Source organism: Salvia miltiorrhiza, chromosome 7, assembly GCF_028751815.1.
Source record: "Salvia miltiorrhiza cultivar Shanhuang (shh) chromosome 7, IMPLAD_Smil_shh, whole genome shotgun sequence".
Taxonomy (NCBI): domain Eukaryota; kingdom Viridiplantae; phylum Streptophyta; class Magnoliopsida; order Lamiales; family Lamiaceae; genus Salvia; species Salvia miltiorrhiza.
Window position 1 is genome coordinate 16083351 of NC_080393.1, and position 13017 is coordinate 16096367.

Sequence of the window (13017 nt, forward strand, 5' to 3'; positions counted from 1 at the left end):
TTTTATTAAAATCCTAAATTAAGAAACGCAAGATTTCAACTTTGTATATATATAATGATAATTAGAGTTATTAAATACTTTTAAATTATTTGATTATAAAAATTAGCATTACACATTATTATTATAGAGTATTATACGTTATGATAAATAAATAGATATTTTTATATATACACATAATAAAAACTTGTAAAATTTTAATGAAGAGAGAAAATAAAATATTTTCAATGTTAGAAATTTCATTTTTTTATTATTTTTATACCAGTAAAATTTAATTTAAGATGCATATTAAATATTTTTCACAAATCAATTTAACGATTTTTTTAAATTAATTTAACGATGTTTAAAATATAATTAAAATTAAAAAATAAATAGATAGGAGAAAAGAGTGAAAAACAATTTTAAAAAAATGGTGGAAAAAGAGAGGGGAAAATGGAGGAGAAAAATTCCACTTTTATATATTATATAGATATAGATTAAATATAATTATGATTGACCAAACTCTAATTAGGATTTATTAATATTTAATTAAAAATATTTAATCGTAATTAAATTATTTAATTAGGAACTATGCATATCCGTTTACCTCTTCTCGTAATTTTGTTCTTTTCCTTTATTGGCATGTATTTGTGTCGTTGTACTTAATGACATTAAAAAATAAGTGTTAATATATAAGAGTAGCCACTTTTATATAGTAAAAATAAATTTTACCCACTAATATAAAAACTTAAAAAAATACTCACATTTACCATTTTACCCTTGCATATAATTTTTTTACAAATATCCACGAATTCACAACCAGTGAATTCACAACTGAATACACAAGTATTGGTTGTGAATTCAAGGTTTTAAAGTTTGAATTCACAACAATAAATAGGTTAGTTGTGAATTCGCGGAATTCACAACCCACACCTATTTCAAGTTGTGAAGATAAAACTTGAATTCACAACCACCATTTTTTCAAAGTTGTGAATTCACAACCAATAAACTTGAATTCACAATCAACACTATTTCAATTGTGAATTAATTCAATTGTGAATTCATAAACTTGGTTGTGAATTCAATAACATTTATACAAAATTGCGCGATTTTCATCAATTTCTTCAATCTGTGATCCAATATACTTAGTATTCAATCAAAGCAAAGCTTATGCAGAAAATTTATTACATTCCTTTCTTGAAACGAATTACATCGCTTGTAAACATAAAAAATCCCCAAATAAGAAAAATTTAAAAAAGCCCCAAGTTCATCTCAAATTAGGGCACGATTTCCCCAAATTAGGAAACTAAATCAAAAACTAAATCACCAGAGACTTCGGCCTCTGCAGATTCGGGGCAGCGCGGCGCTGAGGCGGCGGCGTGGTAAAGGACGGGGTGGCGCGGCCGAGGCCAAGCTCCGCTGGACGCCATCAGAAGCGGAAACCGAGAGAGATCGAGAGAGAGAGAGAGAGAGAGAGAGAGAAATCGGCGCCGGCTGAGATCCGACGGCGGATGCGCCGCTGTCGGGGTTGATAGCTCTGCTTCTGGCCTCGTCGTGGGCGACGGAGTTGGCGGTGGCCGTGGGAGCGTGCGGCGGCGCCGCTTGGAAAAGAGAAATCCAGAGGGGAAGTCCTACGAAGCTGCTGACAGGACGCGAGAGATGGCGGAAGAGACGGACGCCAGAGCCAGGGAGGCGTGGGAGTACACGGCGAAGAGGACGAAGGGGGCGGCCGACGCCGCTGCACAGAAGGCCGTATAGACTAAGGATGCGACGGCGGAGAAGAGAGAGGAGAGAGCGTGCAGAGAGAGAGAAAAAAAAAATGAGAGAATGAGAGGAGGTTAGGGTTTGCCCATTTATATAGAAGGGTAATTTAATCCTTTAACACAAAAAGTGGGTATTTTTTTATGTTTTTATTTGAGTGGGTAAAATTTATTTTTACTATATAAAAGTGGCTATTTTCAAAATCCACTCATACAATAAGCTATAATTAAACCATGACATTATTCACAAATTAATATCCAAAACAATAGTTTAATTCATGTTTAAAGTATGATAAAAACTTTTTTATATAAAATTTTTAATCACCGACATGTACAATAAAATAAAAATATTGTAAATCTAGTCGATAAATCAAAATACTTTTTGAAGCCTAAAACAATATTCTTCCATCCTTAAAAAGTAATGAAGAATGCGAGTTTTGATTAAAAAAATATGTTAAATATATTGTGAAAAATATTTCATTATAGAGATAATGTTAAACAAAATAATTAATTATATTGTGAATGAAGAAACATATTTACCATATAATAAAATAGATAAATTATTTGATATATTAGGAATAATATATTGCGAAATAGTCTATAAATAAAAAGAAATAATATATCATAGATGTATTAAAATAAAAAAGAAAAAAATAGAGAAAAATAAATATTTTATTTATTTATAATAAATTATACAAATAAATAAAAGATCGTATCACGACGAATTTAAATTACCTTGTACATTAATTACATGCGGGCTGATCAACTCATACTCACAAACAGACAGACGAAGTATTTGCATGACAATAAATGGCTCCGACAAATGAAAATGATTCTTAGAAATTGGAATGGGCCGAATGGCGCTACGGTACAAAATATCATCATATTCTGATATAAATATATGTAAAGAATGAGTCATTATGAATTGGCCCGAGCACGACTGGACCATGAGACAAATTGATTTTTTTTTTTTTTTTGGTTTGGGGTAGTTGGGGAGGGGGAGCAGCGACGTGTGAACAGTGACGTTTGAACTCGGGACCTCACTGTTCACACATAGGAGGTCGCACCGCTTGGTGTCCTCCTTAGGGACAATCATGAGACAAATTGTTATATTCTGATATAATTGTAAACAAGTCATTTTCAACTTATTTATCAGACCCCGATCAAATTAAGAGCCCAATACATACCAATTTAGCTATATAGATATACTGTCTATGTGTAATAGTAAATTCTCTCTATTTCCACAAAAATTTTACCATAATTTTTTTCACAAATTTTTTTTTCATTTACATTTATAATAGTAAAGTGAATTTTCACTCCATTAACAATTTAATTAATATTTTATTAAAAATTTGTGTAGTTCACAATGTGACTAATAGATTTTGTTGTTTGATTCTTGTGTTGCTCATAGATTTTGTGTATTATTTTTGTTTATTTTGCAAAAAACTACTATTTCTACAAAATCGTCAACTGTGAGTCTTCTAGTAATATTCCAATTCCCATATTATATTAATTTATGTTTATACTCTTTATTTATATTTAATTAGTTGTATTGTTTATTTAAATTTTTAGTTTTAGTTGGTATCTTATGTTTTGTAATTGTGATATGTTTAGAAGATTTCGTTGAATAACTTTAATCACTGCAAAAAAAAAAAAAAAAATCCGCCAGTGACATCATGAGGCTTGGTAGCTATTATGTGTGTCATAAAAATTAGTGACATTTGATAATGTCACTAATAGTTACACTTTCATACCAAGTCTCATGTCACTAATAAAAACTTTTTTTGTTGTGAATAAATTAGAGTTGTAATACAAAATATGAATGTGTCTATGAATAAATTGGAGGGTATTGGGATAACGAACTTAAGACAATGACATTATACCGCGCACATTATATGTGAACTTGTGAAATGACATATCTACCCTTGGGGCGCATGAACGGATCGAGGAAATGACGATGAAGCCCTTGATCTAGATTTTGCCAACAACTACTAGATCCTCTTGTCATTGCACGTTTTTTCGCATACTCTAGATATTTGTAAACTTATTTTCAGTGTTATAAGAGTTTTCTCTAGTTTCCTGAGTGTTAATCATTTTTCAGTTTCTGTCTCATATTTTCACCGTTATACTATTTGTTATTGTTCTTGAATACGACCTTCAGTTCCCATCAAATCGTCATAAATTAAACTACGCCACCAATCGTTCAGCTTGGACATTGAAGATTATACTGGAATCGATCTCTTATAATTCTCAGTTTAGTTCATATTTTACACTAGGTTTTTCATTTTTTTTTCTTTAAATTTATGATTTAATTTATTGCATGGTTGAAACCCAGCACAATAAAAAAAAATGTTCAATAAGTCGTCGAAAAATGAAGAAGAAGATGCGTTTGAAAAACCCGGCCAGCACAATAGTTCTCTAGTTATTGCCTTATATAGGTCCCTCAATTCTCTTGATATAACATAAACTATAATTTATTTATTTTTTATTCCAAACATAAACTATAATTGAAAGCATATAATAGTATTTGTAATCAAACCGAACCTCAAAAATTGAATTCATATAAACAATTCCGAGCATACTAAATTCAGTTACATTAAACACCATATATATATAGTTACATAAATGACGGTATTTTTTTTTTTTGAGTACTTAATTAAATGACGGTATTATTAATATATACACTTCAACGGCGAGCTATATAGATTATTTCGAACCCAATAAATGTTCATCACAAAATAGCTAGGGTGACGAGCCACATGCATTGAGCATACTAGAGTTACGTACATTAGATAAATAACGGTATTGTTAGATTATTTATATGTAAGCTGCGAGCTAAATAAGATTATTTCGAACCAAATAAATGTTTCATCACAAAATAGGGTGACGAGCCACATGCATGTACGCATGAATACCTATATACAAAAGCCATAAACATACTAGAACAAATTAATGATGAAACTTGAAAGTCGAGACAGGTTACAAAATGATAGAAGAAAGATAACACTATAAATTTACGTACAAAACATGGGCAGATTAAGAGTTAATTACTAATTAAATAAATAATGGTTTTTTGCTCTATTTTATAAATGTTCAATAAAATCATCACCTCTACAAATCAAAAGGTGATAATATTATGGATAGAGCAAAAGTCATTATTTATTTAACAGCTACTATTCCTTAATTAAATTAAGTAATTAAGGAGAGGTGGGTTTTTTTTGAGTTCTTGTAATGGCAACAGAGAGCCTCCAAGAATGAAGAAGAGAATGAGGCAACATTGAAGCAAAGAACCACTGTAGAGAATGGGCCCAGTAAGGACTGCACCTGCTTTCATAACCTATCCACTTAACTGCTGCTTCCACATATCTCTCAGCTGTTGGTATGAATATTGTTGATTTCTCCACATATGCAACTTCTGATGCCATTCTTGTTGATACATATAGTGGTACCTGATTATATATTGTATATTCTCATAAATGTTAGTCAAGTGAGATAATTGGGTTTCAAGGGCATGTTGAATTAAGCAAAATCAAAATTAACATTATTGTTGTATGAATACTTTACAAAAATAAAAGGGGTTTTGGCAAATAAAATTATGAACTATTTTGAATTTGCAATTTTAACGTGACTTTTGAAGTGTTGCAAATTAAATCACCACCTTTTCAATTTTTGCAATTTCATCCCTCCAATTTTTTTCGATCGTCGTATTGTTGAGTTGGAGTTTACGTAGATTAGTTCTTCACGTAATATTCATGTTACGACGTCGTTTGGAATAAAATTACTAAATATTGGAAATTATGGTGCAAATATAGGATATAGTCCCTTTATATTTTGGAGAAATTTTTAATTGAAATTGTATGAAACGACATCATTTTGACCTCACAAAAATAATTTCGTCTTTACTAATTTCCATAAGCTCCATTTCAACACTCTGCGACCGAAAAAAAATTGAGAGGACGAAATTGCAAAAATTGAAAAGATGGTGATTTAATTCGCCACACTTCAAAAATCACGTTAAATTTACAAATTCGAAATTGTTCGTAATTTTATTTGCCAAAACCCCAAAATAAAATAAAAATTATATTATAATTTTGGAACCCTTGATGATAATACCTGACACTGGATGTCAATTCCATAGTGTTTGTACTCTACATACAGGCTTCTTGATAACTGATCCACATACCTGCAAGTAATTAACCACATCATATGCTCTCATTAAAAGGAATTTTAATTAAAAAAGCTTCATAGAGAAACTCAAACACCCTGTTTCATAATTATGTAAGCAGTACGTCTATAACTAGTTCGGATCACGTGTCCCGCTGCTAATTTCACTGTTCTAACCAATCCTTATTTATGAACTAACCAATCCTTATGAATCCTAATTGGATTAGTGAACCCTTATTAATAATTTTCAAATTAAACTAAAACACAAAAAAATATTTTTTTTTTAAAATGATAATAGAACATAAAAAATAGGATAAAAGATTTCAAGTACACTATATCTCACACACATTTATTAGTTACTATAATCGAAAATTTGGCAGGTAAAAAAAAAAAAAAGGCTTGATAGCTATATCTAGTATCTACATCATATGCGTACATATATAGTAAGCTTGCCGGAAATAAGTAGAAAGTAACGCTGCCTAATCGGCCATCATATCAACAACACGATAAAACATTAATTAGAGCACGTGGAAATGAGCCGGGGTAGTTCGCTAATCAAAGGTGGTGGCGCGACGGCCGTGGAGAGGAAATGCTTACGCTTTGGTGGCGGCGTAAATGGCATATAATGGATGAGAGGGTACAACAACTGATGCACCCGACCCAATGTTAAGAATTGCGCCTCTTCCCCTATGGATCATACCTGCATATATGCTTTGAAATTTATTTATTTTATTTATAAAAAAAAAGGAGAAAAATTGGCATATATATACCTGCTATAACTGCTCTGGTAACGTGAGTTGTTCCTTGTAGATTGACCCTCACCAAATTCATCCACACTTGGTCATCCACCTCATGGAAGTACATGGGCCGTGGATAAGTAACGCCGACGTTGTTGATCAACACCCCGATGTCGAGACCCTTGACGGCCTCCTTCAGTTGGGCCGGGCCCACGTCTCCGCTTGAAAAGTCGAGCTCGAATACTTTGATCTTTATGTGGGGAAAGCTAGCCTGGATTTGGGCGGAGACCGTTTTGAGCTTTGCGGAGTTCCTGCTGAGCAGGACTAGGTTGAGGCCGAGGGCGGCCAGTTTGAAAGCAAAGGCTTTCCCGATTCCATCGGTGGAACCAGTGACGAGAGCCCAGGAGCCGTAACTCGTGAGATCCTTTGCGGGTCGGAGAAGCAGGTTGAGGATCCATCTCACAAGGGAGGTTAGATTCTTCAAGAGGCAGACGAAGCCGATGCACGAAACTAGAATGATCCACGTCATCTTGTTCTTGTGAGAGAGATGCAAGATGGTTTTAATGTATAACAAGTGTCTAGAAATGAGAAATATATACTTACATGGCTTGTGTTCAATGGATACAACAACCTAGCTCCACGTTTTCCTCGTATATTATTATTACACCAATAAAAGTATTTCCCCATTGATGGGTTTCAAACACAAATGACTGCTATACATAAAGACTCCAATCTATACATCAATATTTATGCTCACCTAATATTTTACTGTCTTATAACCAATTTTTACAATTACTTGTATCCCAAAAGTTACCTAGCTACTTTTATTATCGTCTGCACTTTAAATTCACTTAATAACTGTGCCGTCTCAAAAAAAAAAAATGTAAATTGTACGATAGATAATTCAAATCTATCTAACTTTTGTACCGACACCAGAAATATAATTGTACATTTTCCTCCTTTTTCAAGTGCCTACGGTCACCAAATTGGAAATTACACGTACCAAGAAAGTAGTAAAATTTACATTTGCAGCTTTATTAATTATTTTCTTTTTCTTGTGGAGCTTTATTATTGTTCAAATAAAAAAAGGGTAAGATAGAAATAATTCGGATGAGATCTTTTGTCCCACAATTTAATGTGTCTCACTCTCGATCTCTTTATTTTATGATTGTTTGTTAAAAATAAAAATATTAGTATTATATAATGAACTATAATCAATATTTATCACTAAAGATTGAGATTTAAAAAAATATAGTACTATTCTAACTTTGAATTAATTAATTCAATAATTAATTCAAATAAATATAAAAAATAATTATAAATCCTAACTGGATGAGTAAACCCTTGTTAATTATTTTTTATTATATTAAAATATAATAATTTAAAATTAAAAATAAAATAAAAATTATAACAAATTAAGAGTACTGGGATATGGTGAAATATACTAAATTATGAAACAAATGGTCCCATCCAAAGATAATGCCACAATTTTATTACGGCTCAAATTTTAAAATAAGACACTTATTAGAAAACAAGCAAAAGATCAAAATATGACACTTGAAAACAAAATGAATGTGTATATCAATAAGCTTTTCACTCAATATGAGTGTAGCAAAAGTGGAAAAACTACACTATTTAGCACTCCCAGCAGATCACCTAAATGCATCACTAACTCTAAATTTAGGCTAAAATAATTGAAAATGAGATAAAAAATGCATCCAGCAGATCCCCTAAATTGGATGGGGCCCACAAAAAATTTTACACCTACCTAAATTCAATCTTAAATTTACACCCACCCTAAATTTATTTTAAACTTATAATTAATAGGGCCCACACATAATTATTGTTTTTATGTAGAAAATAGGAGATCTGGTGTATGCATTTATAAAATCGAGATCCTAAAATTAAATAGAAAATCTTTAGGGAGGAATATAGGAGCATAATTTTGGGATTTCTGCAGAATTAAACTTAAAACTTCTCACACATGAAATTTTTTTAGTGCCTCTCATTGCAATATAAGTGTCGAGTTAAATTGTGAAGTAGGTTTCGTTTCGTGTCTTTCAAATAAGTGGTATTCGGATATCGGAATCCGAGAAATAAGCAATGTGAATCATGTTGACACCTGTCTTTTAAGGGAATTAAAGTATATCAAATTTGATGAAATTCAATATCTCATAATTTTTTGGATGTCACTATGTCGCGTTTTTATATTTTTTGCAATTAAATTTTTATAATATTATAAATTATACTTAAATTTTATTTTAAAAAATTAAAATTTTAAAAATTATATACCATAACTTTGAATTTATCAATTTATTATTAGTTTATAAAAGTAAAAATAAAAAATAATTATATATCCTAATTAAATAGAATAAGTCCTAATTAATAATTGCAAAATTAAAACTAAAGCATACAAAATTGCAATTGAAGAAAAAAATATTAAAAAATAAATAAACAAAATTAAAAATAATACACAAAGTAAAACATCAAATATGGTACACACATCTCAATCCATCAAACTATCCCTTTTACTGCATCTCTGTTTTAAAGCCAGATCCTCAACTTATTCTCGGTTCTCAAAGGGCTCTCTTGGGCTGATTTTTTTAAAATTGCACAAAATCTGAAGAACAATCCATTTTTTCATTCATATTTTGGAAATTTATTTATTTTCCAAGAGTTTAGGATTTTAATATGCAACGAGAAACGACGCTGCACAGTAATTAGGTGGATTTTAATTTCTTTTTTCTATTCGAAAAATGTCATGTAATCTTAATCGTCCACATGTGCTTGTCTCTTGGTGGCACTGGCACACTTCAGTTCTCTGGCACCGAATAATTTTCACGAAACATACTATTTTGTAATTACTTTTAAATGGGACATTTTAAAAAAAATGCTAAAACAATGAGATATAAACAAGTATTTACCTAAACAATGAGGCGAATTTGTAAGACCATTACAAATAAGTGATAGTAGGCTTTAATCAATGACGACGCTGACACGCATAAATAAAAGCGCTCTATCTACAATTATATTTATGCTTAAAGTGAGAGATTTATTAGACAATAAATCTATCTCGCTACATAAATGCGTTCTTAAATAAGTAATAAAGATATAAGTGTTGATTTTTTTTTAGAAGAAATATTAGTGTTGAATAATACTCCATCGTAGTGATAGCATTTCTCTCGCCTATTCTAGTGAGAGCTTTGAATAAGTTTCAAAACTTGAATTTTGAAATTAATCTCTCTCCATATCAATAGGAATTTGAGGAAAGAAAACGGTGAAGTTTGAAACTTGGATATCCTCAAGGAACATGTTAATTATAAATTAGGCACAATCTTTAACAAATAAAAACATATTGGAGATCCTATGTACAATATTTTGGTACATTATCATTTATTCAGTTCTGCAAGACTAGAGCAGCAAAGTAAAGAAACAATGAGTAATGCAGCACAACATTTGCGCTGCTAAAGCAATGGCTCACTGTTTTAGTTCATTTTGTATGATAAAATGCTTTTACAAGATGCAGCAGCAAGCGATTACCTAATCTGCTTTCAGTGAGTCGGACGAGAGACGCCAGCTAACGCCTCCAACCAAGTTGTTCAGCGCATGAGAAGCCATAGGCACAGCGATACTTGACGACAAACTTGTCGCATAACCATACACAATCCCAACAAAAGTTGCCCTGTCATATGTTTCAAGAACAACATTATTAACTTACAAAGCAGTATGTTTGTTCCCAATTTATCGTTGCCTATGTGCTATTTGCGCATCTTATAAGTTTTTATTTAGTACAGAATATGTGAACTTAATGTCGTTAAAGCAGAAAAACATAAATGCATGGGGTTTTTAAAGCTATGTGTGAATGTACCAGACTGCAAACGAAGATTTCCGGCCACTTCCCAGGTGTAGGACACCAAATAGTGCCGCAACTGCGAAGATACTCATCCAGTTAATGCCAAACAGAGGCAATAATGCCCCACGGAAGAGAAGTTCCTGCTCGATTCCAGTAACTTGGCAATGTTAGTTTATATAGAGAACTAAGAGAACAGTTACCAGTTACCATTACACACTTATTACCTCACTGATTCCAGGTAAAAATGCTACGACCAAGTAATCGAGAGGCTCCAATGAAGTAAGAACCTGCAGTTCAATAAGAAAGGCATCCACGGTCACAATCAATGCTACTACCTCCGTCCATGAAAACTATGGCACTTTGGGTTGACACAAGTTTTAATAAAATAGTTCGTGAATGTGTTTGCAGTGGACAAAGGGTCCCTCCATGTATGAAATGAGTGGTTGAGGTTGAATTAAGTGTGCCCATGGGTGGTTTTTTTTTGGTAAATAAGAGCTATTTGTAAGGATAAAGTCTAAGGATAAATGGTGGGGTCATGAAATAAAATGGAAAGTAGTATACTTTTGGTGGACGGAGGGAGTATAATAGTTCCTCAAATCTGTAGGAGTCAACTGTGAAGTAACTTGACTATTATCTTGCCACTTTCAGGCTGTCAATCACAAATTTATAGGCCCTAATTGAGAGAGAGCTAGCAGAGGGATCAAAACACGTTTCCAGATACGACTCGCTCTAGAAAGGAGGCAACGGATTAATGAATATACCTGCTGATTAGCTGCTTTACTAGACTCTGCAAAATCTGGCCATATCCTCAGTAGCAAGAGACGACATGATGATACCAGAATAACTGATCCCATAATCAATCCAAAATGCCATGACTCGAAACTAACTGCACAAAATGCAGGATTTTAAGGTAATTGCTGAAGACAGATATTAACTGTTAAAAGTATCTCCAAATTAGCAAGCTGAATAACTTTCGGACCATTTCCTGTTTTCCACTATGCTAAATCTTTCCTAATGGGTACTTAAAGATTTTGTAGTAACTTTTTCAGTCTACCTATCACCTAGGAAAGGTGTGACTACATAAGAGCATAGGAAAAGTGAGTCCTCATCTTGTAGAGTTATGATACGAATCACTAGATTTACTTGTAAAATCATCATACATGTTTAATCTCCAACTGTCAGCAGCCGCGTACACTAAAGTACATATCATAGATGATACACTTTAACCCCCTCTACATTTAGTTTGATGTTGAACATGATGCATATGAAAAAGAGTGACAATCAATCTTACAAGTTATATCCTCAGAACAGTCAAGAACAGGCCATCCCTCTCTCGATGCAAAATGAGAAACCTACAAGCCCGACCAGAACATATAGTTTATGTAATTTCAAGAAACTGTAGATGCACCATATACGAGCACATTAACAAAATGCACATAATTTTCAAGTATCCAATTGTAGTAGCTGAAGCATGATCAGTGCACCAGCAGAATTATCTCAGGCTAATCAACTTACGATGAATCCACCAACAATATGAACATTCAAGATTTTCCACTCGAACATAATGCAGGATCCATCAAAACAAAACAACTAAACTGCAGGAGTTTGAAATGTTTCGAAATTAACAGAATAAAATGTACCTGCCTAATGAAAAGCCCCAAAGCAGCTATGGAAGCAGAAGTGAAAGTGCATGCTTGAAGCACAGCACTCCTCGATGGGACTACAACTAAAGGCTGAACTTCATCAGTTTCAGAAGAAGACAGTCTTAGCTTCATTTTCATCTAAATTCTCCTCTCTCTGCAGTAAATCCTGCTCCTCTTTCTGCATTTTCTGTCGTTTTCTCAACTTTTTGGCCCGATTCCTGACTAGCCAAAGCTCTTATACAACCTCCATATCTCTTTAGAGATGAAAATGACAAGAAAATAAAAACAAGTCTGTTATATTATTAGCTTGAAATGAAATGACTTTTCGAGCGAGAAAGGAAAAAGGTTAGAAGAATTGCAGAATTGAAGACTCACAGAGCATAATTTGGTGGAGAACTTTCGACAAATATGTATATCTCTTCCTGATAAAATTTTGAACAACATATCAAGAGTTGTGCAACATTCTTGAAGAGCCCACAAGAATACAATTTCAAGAAACAGGAGGATTACAAGAGTGTCGAGTAATGATGAAGAGAAATTACCGAGGAATCGGGACGGAGACGGCATGTGAAGATTGCAAGATTTTAGCCGAAAGAAGCAGTTGGGGTTGAGCAAATCCATGTGTATCTACTCTCTCAATGCAACCTTAATTCTGATGGAAGATTGAACATCGCATGTCTTCAAAATATTTTTGTTTATTTATTTTTCTAGAGGGTCTTTGTTTTTATTATTACGCGGTGTACAATTGTGCGTACTCTCTCATTCCCACCAAAAATAGTGTTTGACGTGTTTTAATAAAAATAATTATTGTAATATAAGTATATAAAGAAATTCACTTAAAAAGAAATATTTATAAATAATTAATTATATTCCGAGTGGAGAAT

General features: G+C 32.5%; 2 protein-coding genes across 3 annotated transcripts; both read right to left on the reverse strand.

Moving 5' to 3' along the window:
- Positions 1-4673: 4673 nt before the first annotated feature.
- LOC130995542 (very-long-chain 3-oxoacyl-CoA reductase-like protein At1g24470) lies at positions 4674-7330 on the reverse strand. The gene is made up of 4 exons (XM_057920868.1): positions 6671-7330; positions 6498-6600; positions 5850-5919; positions 4674-5185 (listed from the first exon to the last, which is right to left on the reverse strand). Exons 1-4 carry the CDS (start codon positions 7164-7166, stop codon positions 4934-4936), a joined length of 921 nt encoding a protein of 306 aa, XP_057776851.1. The 5' UTR covers positions 7167-7330; the 3' UTR covers positions 4674-4933.
- A 2643-nt stretch (positions 7331-9973) lies between these two features.
- Positions 9974-12854, reverse strand: LOC130995543 (uncharacterized). Of its 2 annotated transcripts, none has more exons than XM_057920869.1 (8): positions 12676-12854; positions 12509-12555; positions 12131-12387; positions 11782-11842; positions 11252-11376; positions 10715-10777; positions 10506-10630; positions 9974-10319 (listed from the first exon to the last, which is right to left on the reverse strand). In XM_057920869.1, the coding sequence occupies exons 3-8, from the start codon at positions 12269-12271 to the stop codon at positions 10178-10180; spliced, it is 657 nt and encodes a 218-aa protein (XP_057776852.1). In that variant the 5' UTR covers positions 12272-12387; positions 12509-12555; positions 12676-12854; the 3' UTR covers positions 9974-10177. The 2 variants fall into 2 exon arrangements, with proteins under 2 accessions (XP_057776852.1, XP_057776853.1); XM_057920870.1 differs by having other exon boundaries at positions 12131-12424; positions 12676-12837.
- Positions 12855-13017: the final 163 nt, after the last annotated feature.

Excerpts from the sequence above, each read along its gene's own strand:
- LOC130995542 (XM_057920868.1), bottom strand. The coding sequence starts at position 7,166 with ATGACGTGGATCATTCTAGTTTCGTGCATCGGCTTCGTCTGCCTCTTG. Across the intron at positions 5,920-6,497 it reads ATTTACGCCGCCACCAAAGC|GTATGTGGATCAGTTATCAA; the intron begins GTAAGCATTTCC and ends AATTACTTGCAG. Across the intron at positions 5,186-5,849 it reads GAATTGACATCCAGTGTCAG|GTACCACTATATGTATCAAC; the intron begins GTATTATCATCA and ends ATATATAATCAG.
- LOC130995543 (XM_057920869.1), bottom strand. The coding sequence starts at position 12,271 with ATGAAAATGAAGCTAAGACTGTCTTCTTCTGAAACTGATGAAGTTCAG. Across the intron at positions 10,778-11,251 it reads GTAAAGCAGCTAATCAGCAG|GTTCTTACTTCATTGGAGCC; the intron begins GTATATTCATTA and ends ATTGAACTGCAG. Across the intron at positions 10,631-10,714 it reads TTTTACCTGGAATCAGTGAG|GAACTTCTCTTCCGTGGGGC; the intron begins GTAATAAGTGTG and ends GGAATCGAGCAG.